Below are 17,788 nucleotides of genomic sequence, written 5' to 3'. Positions count from 1 at the left end.
GCATAGAACAAACATCTAGATTTCCTGCAGTGGCTAAGGATGAAGGAAGGATGCTCTTCCAGACAGCTATAATATTTAAACTACTTTCAATGGTAAAACATATCTGAACAAGGCAAGAAAGAGCCACCCAGGCTTAAATCCCAAGGACAAGCAATATTGCTCTAATGGCCTGTTGTTGCTTAGCCCTTCTAGAATAGCATGGTTGTCTTTCTGTAGGAGTTGGAGTACAGTCAAGGGTAGGCTGAGAAGACCAACTGCTGTGTGAGGATTGAGTTGCTTCAATATTCCTCATGACAACAAAAACCCTACACTGAAACTATATTTGCCAAGTGATAGAAGCTTAGACAATAGATGTGTGTTGAGGGAAACAATGAAAAAATCTAGGGAACCCATGGCAATCATTTCCCAGCCTTCCTGCAGTCAGTTTGGAATTATGTGACTGAATGCTGACCACTGGATCATGGGCAGAAATGTTTGTAGGCCTTGCCCATACAACATTTTTACTTGTATAATCCAGTACTCCCCTCTTCCTCATCTATGGCAAACTTGGTGGCCACTTTTGGAAGACTGTGGCACCACAAGATGGAAGGAAACTGGGCTCTTGAATGACTTTGAAGAATAGTGGCTCACTCTATAGCCTACACTGGACTCAGACACAAAACAAAGATGAACTTTGATAGTTTTTAAAAAAATGTTTTTTAATGTTTTTTAATTTATTTTTGAAGGAGAGAGAGAGAGATAGAGCATGAGCAGGGGGAAGAGCAGAGAGAGATGGAGACAGAATTCGAAGCAGACTCCAGGCTCTATGCTGTCAGCACAGAGCCTGATGCAGGGCTTGAACTCACAAACCATGAGATGATGACCTGAGCCGAAGTCAGATGCTCAACCGACTGAGCCACCCAGGTGCCCCGAACTTTGATAGTTTTGAGTCAAGATTTGGTGTTTGTGAGCCAGGATGGTTTAACTGCTATAACTAACACCCCCCACCCCCGGATTAAGCTCACCCTGTGAAATAGGACTTAGTGCTGAACAGGTAAAACAGACATGGGAAGAGCCTTCCTATTCTTCATCATAGAGCCCATTATCAGAAATAGCAAAAATGTACTCATCTTGGATCATAATTATGTTCTGCATTGAAATAGCATTGAATATGTGTCCTGAACTCTGAGGCCAATCAGGAAGGCATATAGCCCACATGGGATAGTTGTGTGGCTCAGGTTTCTAATTGGGTAACAGGTAGAGGGGCTGCTTTTCATGACCAGTTGTCTCCCCATTGGTAGGTGAAAATCTCACAAGTACTTATGGAAATGTATGGGAGAATGTAAAGCCCAGAGTTAGCACCTCTTCTGTGCTAACCTTATGTCCCTGGCCCCACAAATTGAGATCAGCCTCTCATGACTAACCTTGGTTGTGGGCTTTTGTTCAGCTTCCAGGTCATAATCCTACAGGAATACCAGTACATAAAGTTAACCCAGACTGTTATAGCTGAATATGTACTTCCCCGTTTATATACTGAAGCCCTAAACCCAAGTACCTCAGAATATGACTATCTTTAGAGACACGGCCTCTACAAGAGGTGATTAAGGTAAAATGAGGCTATTGGGTGAGGCCTAATTTAATCTGATTAAGAGAAAATTTGGACACACACAAACACATCAGAGATTCACATGCACAAAAGAAAGATCATGTGAGGACATGACAGGAGGGCGGTCATCTGCAAGCCAAGGAGAAGCCTCAGGAGAAACCAAACTTGCCAACACCTTATTTTGGACTTCCAACTTCCATAATAGTGAAAAAATAAATTTATGTTGTTTAAGCCACCCAGTCTGCATTTCATCATGGCAGCCCAAGCAGACTTATACAGTGACTCATACTATCAACATCACTAAAAGCTTTAAGACACTTTTTTGTTTTATATTGGGGAAACTCACTTTTGCCACAGCTGACTCTCCTTATACAGGAACACTAAAGCATCCCTGGCTTGGTATCAAAATCCTTTATACAGACATACATTCTACTTAAGCAGACAATGTTTCAAACTGTACTTTTACACAGTTGTTTATGAATCTTCATGAGTGCCTGCAGACAGTAGAAAGTGCTATGGTTTGAGAGGCTTGGATATGATACAGGCCTAAAGAATGGCCTCTAGACAATCAACACATTTCATGCATAGTCAATAAATCTTTAAAATGAAAACTCTTCCAAGTACATTTAAAAAAAAAATGAAGCACTCAGGACCAGAACCATATAGTAAGAAGTTCTTTCATTCCTCCTGTCCCCATCCTGACATGAAATGCAGTTTGAAAAAGAAAACCAGATACAAAAAAAAAAAAAAAAAAAAAAAAAAGAAAGGAGAAGTCAGTAAAAAAACTTACAACTTAAGGGAAACCATTGACAAAACAAAAAGGCAACCTACTGAATGGGAAAAGATATTTGCAAATAATATATCCAGTAAGTGATTAATATCCAAAATATATAAAGAACATATACAACTCAACACAAAAAATAATAGTAATGCTAATAATATGATTAAAAATGGGCAGAGGACCTGAATAGACTTCTTGCCAAAAAAGACACAGATGGACAACAAACACATGAAAAGATGCTCAATATCACTCATCATCAGGGAGATGCAAATCAAAACCACAATGAGATGTCACCTCACACCTGTCAGAATGGCTAAAATCAAAAACAAAAAATAATGAGCATTGGTGAGAATGTGGAGAAAAAGGAACCCTCAGGCACTGTTGGTGGGAATGCAAATTTGTGCAGTCCCTATGAGAAACAGTATGGATGTTCCTTAAAAAATCAAAAATAGAATTACCATATGATCTAGTAATTATACTACTGGATATTTACTCAACAAAAACAAAAACACGAATTCAAAAAGATATGTGCACCCCTATATTTACTGTGGCATTATTTACAATAGCCACGTCATGGAAGCAACCTCAGTGTCCATCGATAGATGAATAAAGAAGATGTGATATAGACTTCCAGAGGAGATGGCAGAATAGGAGGACCCTAAGCCCATCTCATCCCCTGGATACAATTAGATAATACCTATATCAGTGTAAATAAACCAGAAAATATCACAAAGAGTGGCAGAGCCAACTCTCCACAGCTAAAATTAGAGAAGAGACAACAATGAAGGTAGTAAGAAGGGTGGAGACGGAGACATGGTCAAGAGCTAAATGGACCAATGGGATCGTCCATAGGAGTGAGACACATAGAGTTGAGGGAAACAGCTCTTCACACCAGGCACCCCAGGCACTAGGAACCCATACAGGGAAGGCAAACCCTATAACCTCTGGCTATGAAAATAAGAAGGGCCTGGACTCACAAGTTCCTACAATCAGGCTTAATACCTGGAACTTTAAAAGTCAACGGGATGGCCTCTGAGAGAGCAATAGGAAACTGAACCTCATCCTTAAAGAGACAGCATGACAAACAGTCCCTCAGAGATACAGCATAGAGGTAGCATTTTGAAAAATTCCTAGGATATATGGGAAGATTTATTTACTAATCTTCATAAGGCCACTACTTTCAAGAGTAGGAGATGTAACTGACTTTCTTAACACATAGAAACAAATACAGAGAGTTAGACAAAATGAGGAAAAAGAAAAATGTGTCCCAAATGAAAGAGCAGGATAAAAATCACAGCAAAAGAGATAAATGAAACCAAGATAACAAATGCCTGAAAGAGAATTTAAAGCAATGGTCATAAAGATACTCACTGGACTTGAGAAAAGAATGTAGGAGCTCAGTGAGGCCCTCAACAAAAATATAGAAAACATACAAAAGAACCAGAGATGAAGAACTCATAACTGAAATTTAAAATACACTAGATGAAAGCATAGAGGAAGCAGAAGAACATATCATCAACCTGGAAGACAGAGTATTGCAAAGCAACCAAGCTGAACAGGAGAGAAAAAAATAATAAAAACTGAAATTAGACTTAGGGAACCCAATGATACCATCAAACATAATAAGATTTGCATTGTAGGGACTCCAGAAGGAGAAGAGAGATAAAATGGGGCATAAAGATTATTTGAAGAAATAATAGCAGAAAATTTCCTAAATCTGGGGAAGGAAACAGAAATCCAGGTCCAGGAGGCAATGGGAGTCCCCAGAAGAATCAACCCAAGGAGGTCCACACCAAAACTCATTGTAATTAAAATGGTAAAAAGAAATTATAAACCATTTTAAAAGCAGAAAGAGAAAAGAAAACAGTTATATACAAGGGAAACTCCATAAGGCTATAAGCTACTTTTTTAGCAGAAACTTTGTAGGCCAGAAGGGAGTGGCATAATACATTCAGTGTGCTGAAAGAAAAAACCTGTAACCAAGAATATTCGATCCAGCAAGGATATCATTCATAAGAGAAGGAAACTTAAAAAGTTCCCAAACAAAAGTTACAGGAATTCAGGACAACTAAACCAGCCCTACAAGAAATGTTAGAGACTTTTTTTAAAAGTTTATTTATTTGAGAAAGAGAGCCCAAGCAGGGAAGGGGCAGAGAGAGAGAGAGAGAGAGAGAGAGAGAGAGAGAGAGAGAGACAGAGAAACAGAATCCCAAGCAGGGGGAGCCTGACACAGGGTTCAAACTCACGAACAGTGAGATCATGATCTGAGCCAAGATCAAGAGTCAGAACCTCAACCAACTGAGCCATCCAGTTGCCCCAGAAATATCAGAGACTTTATGAGTAGAAAGACTTTAAGTAGGAAGAGTAAGAAAAGTAGGAAGCAGAAAAGCAGTAAAATTAAGTATATTTATAAAAATCAGTTAAAGGACTCACAAAATAAAAGGATGTAAATTATGACACCATATACCTAAAATATGGAGGGGAGAAGAGTAAAGAATGGGTTCAAACTTATGGGACTGCTAAATGCATGCTATATATAAACCTGATGGTAATCACAAATCAAAAACAAGTAATAGATATGCAAAGAGAGAGAGAGAGAGAGAGAGAGAAAGGAATCCAGGTATATCACTAAAGAAAGCCCGCAAAACGTGAGAGAAAAGAGCAAGAGAAGAAATGAACAGAAGAACTACAAAAACACCATAAAACAAGTAACAAAATGGCAATAAGTATATACCTATCAATAATTACTTTGAATATAAATGGTCTAAATGCTCCAAACAAAAGACATAGGGTGACCAAATGGATAAAAAAGCAAGACCCACCTATTTGCTGCCTGCTGGAGACTCATTTCAGACTGAAAGACTGAAAGATAACATCCCTATGTTTATTGAGACATTATTTACAATAGCCCAATTATGGAAGCAGACCAAGTGTTCATCAATAGAGAAATGGATAAAGAAGATGTAGTATATACATATGTATATACGTGACACATTTTATGTATTTATATATGAATATTACTCAGCCATAAAAAAGAGTGGAATTTTGGATGGATCTAGCAGGCATACTGCTAAATGAAATAAGTCAGAGAAAGATAAATACCACATGATTTCAAACAGATGTGGAATTTAAAAAACAAAACACACCAGCAAAGAAAAAAAGAGACAAACCAAAAACCAGACACTTAACCATAGAAGACAAACTGATAGTTACCAGACAGGAGGTGGGTAGGGGAACGGGTGAACTAGGTGAAGGGAATTAAGAGTACACTTATCATAGTGAGCCCTGAGTTGTGTATAGAATTATTGAATCACTATATTGTACACCTGAGATGAAGATAACACTGTATGTTACACTTTTTTTCAAATTTAGAATTAAAAAAAAAAAAACAACATTAAAACTTGCAAAAGTTATAATGACTTTAAATGGACAGTCAATTCATTAGGTCACTTTTTTTCTCCTGCAATATTGTTTATCTGTATCAGAGAAATGTGAGATTTTCCTTAATTCTAATACATATAATTTCGATTTAAAATGATTAGCAAGGTATTTTCCTAACCAAATACCATGCCTGAGTGTGAAATCCTATTTCTTGAAGACATGCTAAAATATTTTACTTAGAAATGAGAAGAGACTTAAACACATTCTTCTGGCAGAGACTCAGACAATAACTGAAATTAAGTTTGATGGTGCTTATAAATTAAGACCATGTGTGAAATTTGACATCACTGAGTTTTGAGGAACAGGCCAAATGGAAGGAAAACATGATGGAACATTAAAAATAATGTGTAGACCCCTAAGGCTATAGAGGCCAGGGTTGGGCAAACTAGAAGTTATAGGCCAAATCCAGCCATGACCACTTGATTTCCTATTGTGTACAACTGCTTTCAAGCTACACTGCAAAGTTGAGTAGAGACAGGGACCCTATGGCCTACCTGCAAAGCCAAAAATATTTGCCATTGATGCTGCTCCAATGCTATCCCAAAATACGGCACCTTAGCATATTAAATATCTTAAGCTCAAGGAGTTTGAGAAAACAATGGAAGCAGGAAGATCAATCTAAATTCTGCCCTTTTTCCCTGAATGCAGGAGATAAACCTCTCTCGTGAAAGATACCCTCCCCTGTACAGATGGAAGGGAGACATCCTTGTTACCAAAGAGTGAATTTAGGGCCAAGAAGGCTGTCTAAACAAACCTTGTTAATTCTTCAGCATTTAAACTACCACAAGCCCAAATCCCTGTGCCTTATCAATTCTTCACAAGTTTATTGTTTGTCTAAAAGGTATAAAACTTCCTGCTCTGGTTGTGTCCCCCCAGTCTTCATTCTTTTGTGAAAGCTCCCATGGAGATTAAAAATTCAATAAAACATGTAGACTTTTCTCCTTTTAAACTGTCTTAAGTCAGTTTAATTCTTAGGATCAGTCACAGACCCAAAGAGGGTAAGGAGAATTTTTTTCTTCCCTACACTATCCCATCCTCTACAGAAAATTTGTTTAACCCTTCCAGAGGCGATTAAACCAAAGCAAGCTTTGGACTGCAGGACTTTCAGTCCCTCCTTCCCAAGACCATCAGCAGCACCTCTCTGGCTGTGCCTGAGAGAACACAGGCTGGGTCCATCCTGGCCCTTGGCCAGTGACAAGACACTCCCATACTTCAGCATTTCCCTGAACACCCTGAGTTGGAGGAGGTGGCCTCTGTGAACACCTGTGGACATCTGTGGCCTCTGAAAATTCAGGACCCACCTGACCGACTTGTTTTCAACCCAGTTCTGAGTCTTGTGGTCAAACTGGACGCAGGTGACAGGTAGGGCCACCAGTTGGCCTTCATGCTAACTGCCATTATGCCTCCTTTTCTGTATCCAGGATGGAGAGGGCCAAAGCCAGCCACCACACCTCCTCCTCTCCTTCCATTAGTGACTGCATTATCACCTCCCTACCTCTACCTATGTCAATTAGAACACTGTAGGAAAAAAAAAATGTTTTTGAAAGAAAGAAAGCCCCATCCATCCATAAAAGTTTAGGAAGCCCCGACAAGAATAGCAGGCCCAGTGTCTGGCCAACATGAAGTGCTCAAATATGTATTTAACAAGCAAAACATATGACACATATCCCAGCTGCTCATACTTTCACCACCAACAGGCCTGGGGCTCACTGAGGATAAATACGTCCTCCCAGGATGATGGCTGGAGCTCGGCGGAGGAGGAGTTGAATGAATCACCCCTCTGTAGAACCCTCAGGGCTCTTATCTTTGCCTCTGAGTCTCTTTGGCTTCTCTGGTCCCTTCCTCACACGCTTCCTTCAGTCTCTGTGGCCTTTCCCAAGGTTTATGTGGACGCAGGACCTAGAACCTCATCTTGCCTTCAGGCCATATTTTCCTCGAGTTCTAGAATTTACCTGGCTTATCTTGATTGCTCAGAATCCTCTGCTCTCCTAGTGCTTCTCCCTCCCATTCTGTGCAGACTCCTCAGGGCCCCTTCCTCTCCCAGCCCCTGAGGCCAGACCAAATAATCAGATTAAACAGAGGCTTCTGATACATTCTGCACTGGCACAGAAACGTTCTGCAAGGGCACTTGTGATATTTTGTAAGATATGCTCATCTCTCCTTTCCGGATGTACCTATTATAGCTATTATGGATCATTAACTAAAACTCCTGACTAGCTTGCCCCACCCTCTAGCCCGCCTCTTCTTTTTTCAGCCCCTCCACAGCCCCAGCCTAGAGTTCAGCTCTTTCTTCTCCCAGCCCTGGCTGTTTGGATCTCCAGCTTCCTTTGCACTAAGATTATTATAATTGGTGAACTGCTCTAAGACATTCAGATGTACCTGACGAGAGGCAGACTCTCTGAGGATTCATTTTTCCCTAAGCCAGGTCTATTAATAGATGCAGGGTTGACATTACCTAAAATGAGCTTTTTTCTTTTAACTGCACAAAGAAACGTTCATTTTTGTTCCTCATGGAAGGAAGTAGGGCAAATATCAAGGCCTGATGTTTTGCCCTTCATCAAAAAAAATTCTTTTAGACACTGAGTCAGGGCCTCTTAAGTAGACCGAAATTCATCCTCACAGTCAGTCCTAGAGAGGCAAGTGTCCATGAGTGAGAGCGAGCAAGGATAACTCAAAGCACACAGAGGGCCAAATTTGGCTTGATGTCCTCATTAAAAAAAAAAATGACCCCCATGGGAGTTTTGTCTGAATTGGGGCTATGGGAAAGAAGCCAGTTCAACTGACTATATTAACATTTTTTAAAAATTGTTTTAACAAACATGTTGAAAGCAAGTTGTCCATGGAAACTCAGACTCCAGTGATTTTCCTTGCTGACATATGGCACTGACTTAATGGAACAGATCAGATAAATGATATAATCACAGTGAATTCCATGTGTTTATAATTGTGCCTTTGATCTATACAGTGTGAAGTGCTTTGCCAACATCAGCTCACTGATCTTCCTCACCACCTTCTGCGACATGTATGGGGCTGCTTTTATCCCCTCACTTCACTGAGACGCTAAGAAGTGGAATGTCTAAAGTCATCAGCTTGTTATGATGAGGCTAAGAAAAGATCCTGCAACCCATGAGTCCTGTCTGATTCAGTTTCCTGACCATTAAGACTCAGCCTCTTCAACAGGGATTCAATAAGCAGCTTAGCTCCTGGCTCCCGCCCCTCTCCAAACAAATGGCTACAGGTGCAGGCAGGGGGTGTGTGAAAATTTCACTCTGATCTGGCATTAATTTCAATGTATGGCATCACATTTAGTTCCTTCTTCCACTCTTCAGCATTATCAGTCAGCTTCTTGGATGCCCAAGAGACTTGTTATGGGGAGACCAGGTAGTGTCCACAGCCCTTGTACATATAATTATGCTTTTTTGGTGTGTTCTCTTGAGTCTCTATGAGAACAGAAGCTGCTCAATCATAAGAAAATCCTAAAAACAGACAGTAATTGCATAGAGGTGTTCCTTTAGATTAATAGTGGTGAGCTTACTAGAAAGATCTGGCATAGGGTTAGACGGGCTAAGTTTCTTTGGTAATGTTCCAGCAGAGGCCATACAGGCAGCCAAACACAGCACGTTCTGTTCAGTCAAGAATTCTGGAATATGCAAATGTGGCTCATCAAAATAATCTCAGATACCTAAAATTTTCTATTTCTTCATCTTTCTCTGAAAGCTTTCTTTCAAGTTCTGCTTTAGCTTCCAAGAGTTCAAGCTGGAAGTGAAGAATCTTGCTTTCATTACGTTCCAGAGCTCCCTGAAACACATAAATTAAAAGTACTAAGTTAAGTCTACTTTATGGATACAGAATTTTTTTTCCTCAAAATGTGTGTCACTATTGCAGCTCTCTTTGGAGTTGCTGGGAGGCCTCTAAGTTCAAATCAGTTCCCTGAAGATTGGAACAGGATGAGAGACGAGTGACTGCTTTTGTTTGTCACATCACTTACAGCTTTGACATTCTTAGGGCTCTTGGCTGTAGTTCAAGAACTAGAATTCTAAAGCATTTTTTTTTTTAAATAGAAAAATTCAATCTTGTCTGTGACTATATTTAAACTTTTTAATTCATTACTCTGGACTTTTCTTAATATAGTTGATCCTCAGGATGAATCAATAAAAGGATCAAAGCTAGAACAAGGAAAGTGATAACTCCTACCTGCAATCTTTTATTCAATTCTGGACATCACGGAGGAACAGAGAAAAAGGTGAAAGCAGCCAGAGAACAGGAAACAGGATAGTGTCCAAATAGTGTCAAAGGAAGAACAATAAAGGCATTTAGGATGTGCCTGACACAAAACACTCAGTGTGAGCCGTCACCACCATGATTATTAATACTACTTCAAATGGATTGCTTTGACAGCTGGGGAAATCTCCTGCCCCTTTGAGTATTTAAATATAGGCAAGGCAATTACCGCCAGGGATGTTATAAAGGTGATTCAAGTTTAAAAGTGGAGCTTTGATCAAATCGTTAAAGTCTATTCCAAAGATACAATTTACATTGCAGTAGAAACAAACAAAATATTTGGAGGATACTGAGGAAGATGTTTATTAGGGACACAGGTGTGACAACAATCTATTGGTCAGTTAACAATTGGCAGGTAGTCCTGAGGGCCAGAGTAATTTTTATGGCCTCTTCTGAGGTATGCTTACCACATGCAACCAAAAGGAGAAAATAAAACTGAGTAGCAATTTCAAGATAAAAAGAAGAAAGATGTTAGGAATTTTAATATGCCTTAAGGCCTTGCTGCTGTTCCCTCAACACTACCTTCAATATCAGAGACAATAAATCAAAAACCAATGCTTGGATAGCAATTTCCTGCAAGGAAATGCTGCCCTTCCTTCAGGGGAAACTGTCACCTCTCAACCTCTAGAATCCACAGAGAAAGTGAATCTTTGGAGAAGGTGACCTGGGATAATTTGAGTTTTGTGGCTTCAGAAATAATCTGATAAAGATTCTCATAAAGGCTCACCCAGGAAAACAAATAACCCAATTTTACAAATACACGTCCAAGTTGATGAAGTATTTATGGATGCTGCCGAAGATGCAAACTTGAGAAAATGCAAATAGAATATAATGCCATCTAGTGGCAGTCAGTGGTATGAGCGCCACGGCCTTCTCACCTAGGATGTGCTAGTCAATTCAATACACGGGAAAGTCTATATGTTATACGAGACTAAAACTGTCCCTGCCCAATCATACCTCTCACAGACCTGTCATAGTGCTTGAAAGTTTGGCTATAAAAATTACTTCTTTAGGTTAAGGTGGTGGCTTTAGGAAATCCCTGCCTAGGATGGCCAGTAGACCAAAGGGAGCAAGTAAATGAAACATTTCACCAACTTTTTCACCAACCAGCCTTGTTAGGTGACATGACACCACACTAGCAAATAAAAGGATTCTGTATGAAATGTAGAAGACCTGAGGGAAACAGTTATTCACAAAATGGCAACAGGTGCGTCAAAAGCCATCCACTTGACAACTCTGTATGTGGGGTATATATATGGACATGTCTTCTGTCTGCCTGGTTTCTTACAGAAATGTAGTGGTAAGATAAATTTAACAGAGATTGCTTGGCATGGAGCAGTCCTTTGGGGTCTAATTTCCCATTATCATACCTTCCAAAAGGCTCTGTTTAAAACTGACTGCTTTGCCTTTTAAAATAATTTTCTCAGTTGGAGGGTGAGTGGTGGGGGCTGTGTTTTAAGTACTGGGTGCTTAGTCTAAGGGAGGGTCAAGAAGATGAAATTCAGCTATGAGCAAAAAGGCTTTGCAGGGCATGTTAACTGTTTAGTGACCACGACAGATGACTCTTTTTATAGGTCACTCTCTTTGGCATAAAGTCTTCTCAGTGGTCCTTTCACTCACTAGCACACCCCGAGGGATAAAGGCAGAGGCTGCTCTTGAACTTATAATCCAGAACACTCAAAACACTCCTGTCACACAATCTGTACAAAGACGAGCTTTCCGGGCAAATGTTTGAGAACATCACTTTGAATCCCATTTTTAAAACTAAAGTTTTTTAGGGGGAAAAAAAGGGTTTTAGCCGACTCTTTTTAAAGGGAGGAGGAGGTGTGAGGATATTTATTCGTTGTTGAATGAATAAATAGATTCAACAGATATTTGTTGAACCTCTAGTACACACCAAGCTAATGTTCCAGGCCAGTGCTTCTCAAATATTAGTGGAAATATGAAAACTACAGGATCTTGTTAAAATGCAGATTCTGATTCAACAGATGTGGGGAGAAGGCTGGGAGTCTGAATTTCTAACAAGCTCCAGGGCAATACAGCTCCAAGCAGCTGATCCTTGGGCCACATTTTGAACAGTAAAGGTCCAGGCACTGAGGATAAATTGATGAATGAGAGAGACATGGTTGCTCTTTTCGTTGCAATTGGTAGATTTGCATCCACTGCTGCTTATCCTGCCCTCTGAGCCTCTAAGCCTTCATTTGTGAAATGGGGACACTAGTTTGCTAGGGTGATTGCATAAAATAAGGCCTATCGAGCACTGGGCATAGTCCCTAGCAGGTAGTAGTTAACACTCGAAGAAGAAGTGTCATTTTGTTGTTGCTGCTGCTATTATTACTAGAAAGCAGGTCTCCTGTTTTGTCACATTGACACAAACCGCCTTTGCTCCCTGGAGTTAATACCTCTGCTTCTTCCAGTGCCACCTGGACTTCAGTCTTCTCTTGTTCAATCCGTTTCTTGACCTTCTCCATTTCACTTAAGTTTTTCTTTCCTTCCCTCACCTGATTTGTCAGATTAGAAATCTCTTCTGGAGAGGAAAGAAAGGCAAAGTTAGTGAATGGAACCTGTCTCAGACCCATAATATCAGGTACAGCAGACCGTTTCCCTGGGACCGTAGTCATGCCATCCTTGGAAGCTTGGCGGCAAGGCCACTACTGGCACAGATGGGACCCTTGTTCGAATTAGAAAAAGTCACTCTTTATTCAGTACATTCTTTTGCCACCTGCCAGAAAGTTGCCCACTACAACTAGAGAGGATGGTGCTTCTCAGAGTATTGCACCATGAACAACCTGTACAACTTCACATGGTGGTCCTTTTGTCAAAGCCACGTCAGATTCTGCCTGGTGGTGCTCTAAGACACAGACCTGAATCTTTTTTTTTTTTTTTTCAACGTTTATTTATTTTTGGGACAGAGAGAGACAGAGCATGAACAGGGGAGGGGCAGAGAGAGAGGGAGACACAGAATCGGAAGCAGGCTCCAGGCTCTGAGCCATCAGCCCAGAGCCCGACGCGGGGCTCGAACTCACGGACCGCGAGATCGTGACCTGGCTGAAGTTGGACGCTTAACCGACTGCGTCACCCAGGCGCCCCAGACCTGAATCTTTACACACCCAGTGTAAGTGCTCAGCGCTTGACACCAGTGGCTGCCATTTTGTCCGCCGCCATTCAATACCAGGATCGGAACTTAAAGCATAAGCTGGGTCATTGCCTGCCAGAAGCCAACACAGGAGCCCGGATAGACCCAAGAATCCAAAGGAGGTCAAGCACTTGAAGGTTTGTGTCTAGTCTCCCATGAACACAAGTCTTCTGACAGAATAAGGAGGCATCCAGGAGTGACAAAACCTCTCCCACTCAATATTGTTATTGTCATTTCTGCGTCTTCATAAAGGAAGCCTTTAGTAACTAAGAGGTGTGGAGTAGGGCCAAGTAGCTCTGGGAATTACCCACAGTCCAGAGATGGTAAGAGGAGCTCAAGAGCATGCCTGCTGCTCTGGTTTTGAGATCCCTGGCTGTGATGTGATGTGATGTGATGTGACAAGAGTTTTGAAAAGTCACAAAACCAAGGGGCACCTGGACCTCAGCTTAGGTCATGATCTCACAGTTCGTGGGTTTGAGCCCCATTGCAGGCTCTGTGCTGACAGCTCAAAGCCTGGAGCCTGCTTCAGATTCTGTGTCTCCCTCTCTCTCTCTGCCCCTTCCCTGCTCTTGCTCTCTCTCACTCTCTCTCTCAAAAAATAAATAAACATTACAAAAAATTTTTTTTAAGTTACAAAACCAAACCCTTTAGATGGCAATTCTTACATAATAAATCCTTCTCTTATAAGCCCTCTCCAGAAGAGAGGTTCCCAAAAGAAAACTCAAGGGCGGTGGCTCTCCACTCTGATCATACCTCAGAATCACTTGGAGAGCTTTTGAAAAAGACTTCTGCCCAAGCCCCACCCCAGACCAAGTGTGGTCCCCAGACCAGCAGCACTTGCCTCACTGGCAATTTGTTAGAAATGCAAATTCTCAGACCCCACCCTAGACCCAGTGAATCAGAAACTCTGTGGGGAGGGCCCAGCCAACCATTCTAACAAGCCCTCCAGGTGGTTTGGATGCTGCTAAAGATTCCTAACCACTGTTCCAGCACCTCCCACATGTCGAGTCAGTGACCTCATCATGGACTATGTGGGCCAACAGGAAGGCAGGATTCATTTATGTCTCCAATAGTAATGAACTTGCTCCCAGGGCATCTCAGGGTTTTAATGCACATCACTGATGGTGCTGGTGTAAGTTGGCCGCCTCTTTGAAGGGCTGCTTGGCAGTATCTCAAAATTGAGAAGTTCATTCCTTTAACCCAGCAGTTCTGTTTCTAGGAATCCACCCCTACTGAATTATTATTACATGTCCACAAATATATGTGCAACATGTACAGTATAGTATTACTTATAATTGTGAAACATCATATCTAAGCTGAATAAGGTCTCGTTAAAAAAACGTTAACCATCCTTATTATAAAACACTACCTAGCTATCAACAATCACGCGGCAGGTCTCCTTGCACAGACATGCAAAGAGAAAGCAAGGCATGTGGAAGGTGGCACAGCTGGTCGTTAAGTGTGTATATGCTGGAGTCAAGCTGGCTGGGCTCCAATCTCAGATCTGCTTTTGATCAACTGTGAATTTGGACAATTTTTTAATCTTACACGATTTAACATAATCTGCATTTTACAGACAAAGAAACTAACACATAGGACTGTTTTGAGAATTCAATAACGAATGGTTACATACACCACAGAGCCCGGCACATAGCGTAGCCTATGGAAATATTCGTTAAATTAGAAAATATACTGACAAATGTAAAAAAGAAAAGAAAAGAAAAGAAACAGTGTCAAATACTGTATAATTTGAATAATACACACATGAATATATGCATGGAAAATCTTGGTAAGACTATGGGTGATAAAGAAATTCTTAAAAGTGGCTTTCTTGACAGAGGGAACCTAGGGCTAAGGTCAGAAAGTAGTCCTTTTTAGGGCACCTGAGTGGCTCAGTCAGTTAAGTCTCTGACTTAGGCTCAGGTCATGATCCCGCAGTTTGTGGGTTGGAGCCCCACATCGGGCCCTGTGCTGACAGCTCAGAGCCTGGAGCCTGCTTCGGATTCTGTGTCTTCCTCACTCTCTGCCCCTCCCCCACTCACACTCTGTCCCTGTCTCCCAAAAATAAATAAACATTTTTAAAAAATAAAAGAAAGTAGTCTTATTTTTAGAACTTAATAAAACTAATAACTGTAATTTTAAAAAGGTTTCCAAAAAGAGTATTAAAAGTAGAAAAGTGAAGGGGTGCCTGGGTAGCTCAGTTGGTTGAGCAACCGACTTTGGCTCAGGTCATGATCTTACAGTTTGTGAGTTCAAGCCCCGCGTTGGACTCTGTGCTGACGGCTCAGAGCCTGGAGCCTGTTTTGGATTCTGTGTCTCCCTCTCTCTCTGCCCCTCTCCCACTCATGCTGTGTCTCTCTCTGTCTCAGAAATAAATAAACATAAAAAATTAAAAAAAAAAAATAGAAAAGTGAAAACCTGAGCGGGACCATGACAATGCCGAGGCTTCTGCCCATGAAGGACAGCCCTGCCCTGGTAGCCAGGGCACCCCCACACGACGTTGTCCTGCTCTGGCTCCAAGCCCAGCTCAGAGTACCTTGGAGATTCTTGTTCACCCTCTGAAGCGTCTCCTGGCTCACAGTGCTCTCCTCGCAGGCGTGCCTGAGCTTAAGGAGCTCCATGCTAAGGGCACGGGCCTCCTCCTGAGAGGCCTCCAGCACGGCCTGTGACTCCTCCTGCTTCTGCCTCCAGTCATCAAAGCACTTGTCAAAGTGCTGCTGCTTCCGGTCCAGTACCGCTGCTGAGGAACGGGCCTTCCCAAGGTCCCACAGGGTGTCCCCGAGCTCGAGCTGCAGTCTGTGCCTGGCCCTCTCCAGGGAGGCATTTCTGGCATTTGCTACCCCCACGGCTTCAGCCGCCTCCTGCAATCTAATTGCCAGCTTCTTCCTGCAAAGGGGAGACCCAAACAAATGGCAGGTGAGCTTCAGCCCTCAGAGAGCTCACCCGGTTTGTCCTGGATTAAAACAGTGCTTTGGTACAAAATAGGGTGGCCCTTGAGGTTGGCTTAATGGTACCAAGCAAAAGCAGCTCACGCCGGAAAATGACGTCCTTGTGCCTATAGAGCCCAGATGTCGGTTGGCCACCATCCTCTGGCTCCTGTGTACATGTGTGCTTTATTTTCCCCTACCCTTTGTCACCCTGGTCTTGGAACTCAGGATCTCTGAATCCTGGAAGTATTTGCTTACCCTAAACCTCCTATAAGCAATACAGACTTTATTGATGACTTAAGAAATGGGAGAAAGAAGAAGATCGTACTGAACACCCCACCAACAGTAAGCAGTTGTTGAAAGTTTGTAGGCATATTGGGACACCTGGGTGACTCAGTCGGTTAAGCATCCGACTCTTGATTTCAGCTCAGGTCATGAGCTCACAGTTTGTGAGTTCGAGCCCGGAGTCGGGCTCTGCGCTGTTGATACGGAGTTTGCTTGGGATTTTTTTTTTCTCTCTCTCTCTCTGCCCCTCCCCTGCTCTCTCTCTCTCTTTTTCAGATAAATAAATATTAAAAAAAAAGTTCTTAGGCGCATCTAATCTTTAAAGATCTCCTTGCTACATTGCTCCCAAGGAACATTCTTTGGTTCTCTCCTGCTCATTCTCTCTCCCTCCTATCACATGGCTCTTAAACAGGCCAAAGTTCTGTCTTTTGTCTGAATTTTTTCTCCACCCCAGATTATCTGCTCAAATTTATATACTCAAATCCATGCCATTGTTATGCTCACTTAACAGGTCACTGCTCTCAGGAGGGACTCTAGCCCCCACTGTTGTCCCTCCAGCATCCCCTGAGACGGAGTGGCTTATTAAAGTGCTTCCTCCACCACCCCCACAATGCAGTGCTCTGAGACTTTCTAATGGATGAAATGTGTTTTCTTGCTCACATCTCCCGCAGGGACACTGGCAGCCCCATTCTTACCCATTCATTACACTTCTTAGATGAAAGGTACTGTGCATACCATAAATTCTGTTATTAAACAGAAAAAGACCCTCCGGAATGAACATGTGCCACACAACTAGCCCATCAGAGCAATGTGATCATACAGCCCCTTTTGGGTGGAAGCCTTCAAAAACCAATCTGTGTTCAGCATCCTTGCTTCATTTTTCCTAAATATTAAGAGGAGATTCTGATGGATCGCATGGTGACCATAGTTAACAATTCTGTCTTATATACTTGAAAGCTGCTGTGAGAGTAGAGCTTTAATGGTCTCACCATAACGACAACAAATGGTAATTACATAGGGCAGGGGATGTGTTAACTAACCACATTGTGATAAAGACTTTGCAATATGTATATATATGAAATCATCACTTTGTATTCCTTAAACATATTCAATAGTATACAAGAGTTTGGGGCCCAGATGAAACTAGAGTTGGTACCAGCATGTCAATATCAATATGGATACATGAATGTCAATTACATCTCAATAAAGCTGGAGAAGAAAGGAGATTCCGATGCTTTAACCGATCTAAAACAAGGATCTTGTAATAACTACTTTAGAAATACCCAACTGGTACCAGAAAGTAGGGATTTTACTTTGGGTGACCAACTATACTAAGGGGTTTCACCACGATG

The 17,788-nt window shown here is 41.7% G+C and overlaps 1 protein-coding gene across 1 annotated transcript in view; it reads right to left on the bottom strand.

Annotated features, from left to right (window-relative positions):
* MYH15 (myosin heavy chain 15) overlaps nucleotides 1–17,788 on the bottom strand; it is a 153,480-nt gene that overhangs the window by 35,207 nt on the left and 100,485 nt on the right. Inside the window, exons 31-33 of the mRNA XM_030330421.1 lie at nucleotides 15,761–16,110; nucleotides 12,491–12,615; nucleotides 9,490–9,605 (exon numbers count right to left, since the gene is read on the bottom strand). Of these exons, the coding sequence (XP_030186281.1) occupies nucleotides 9,490–9,605; nucleotides 12,491–12,615; nucleotides 15,761–16,110 (591 nt within the window). The remainder of the gene's footprint in view (nucleotides 1–9,489; nucleotides 9,606–12,490; nucleotides 12,616–15,760; nucleotides 16,111–17,788) is intronic.

This window comes from Lynx canadensis, chromosome C2 (assembly GCF_007474595.2).
Source record: "Lynx canadensis isolate LIC74 chromosome C2, mLynCan4.pri.v2, whole genome shotgun sequence".
Classification (NCBI taxonomy): domain Eukaryota; kingdom Metazoa; phylum Chordata; class Mammalia; order Carnivora; family Felidae; genus Lynx; species Lynx canadensis.
This window is presented reverse-complemented; position numbering and strand designations above follow the sequence as displayed.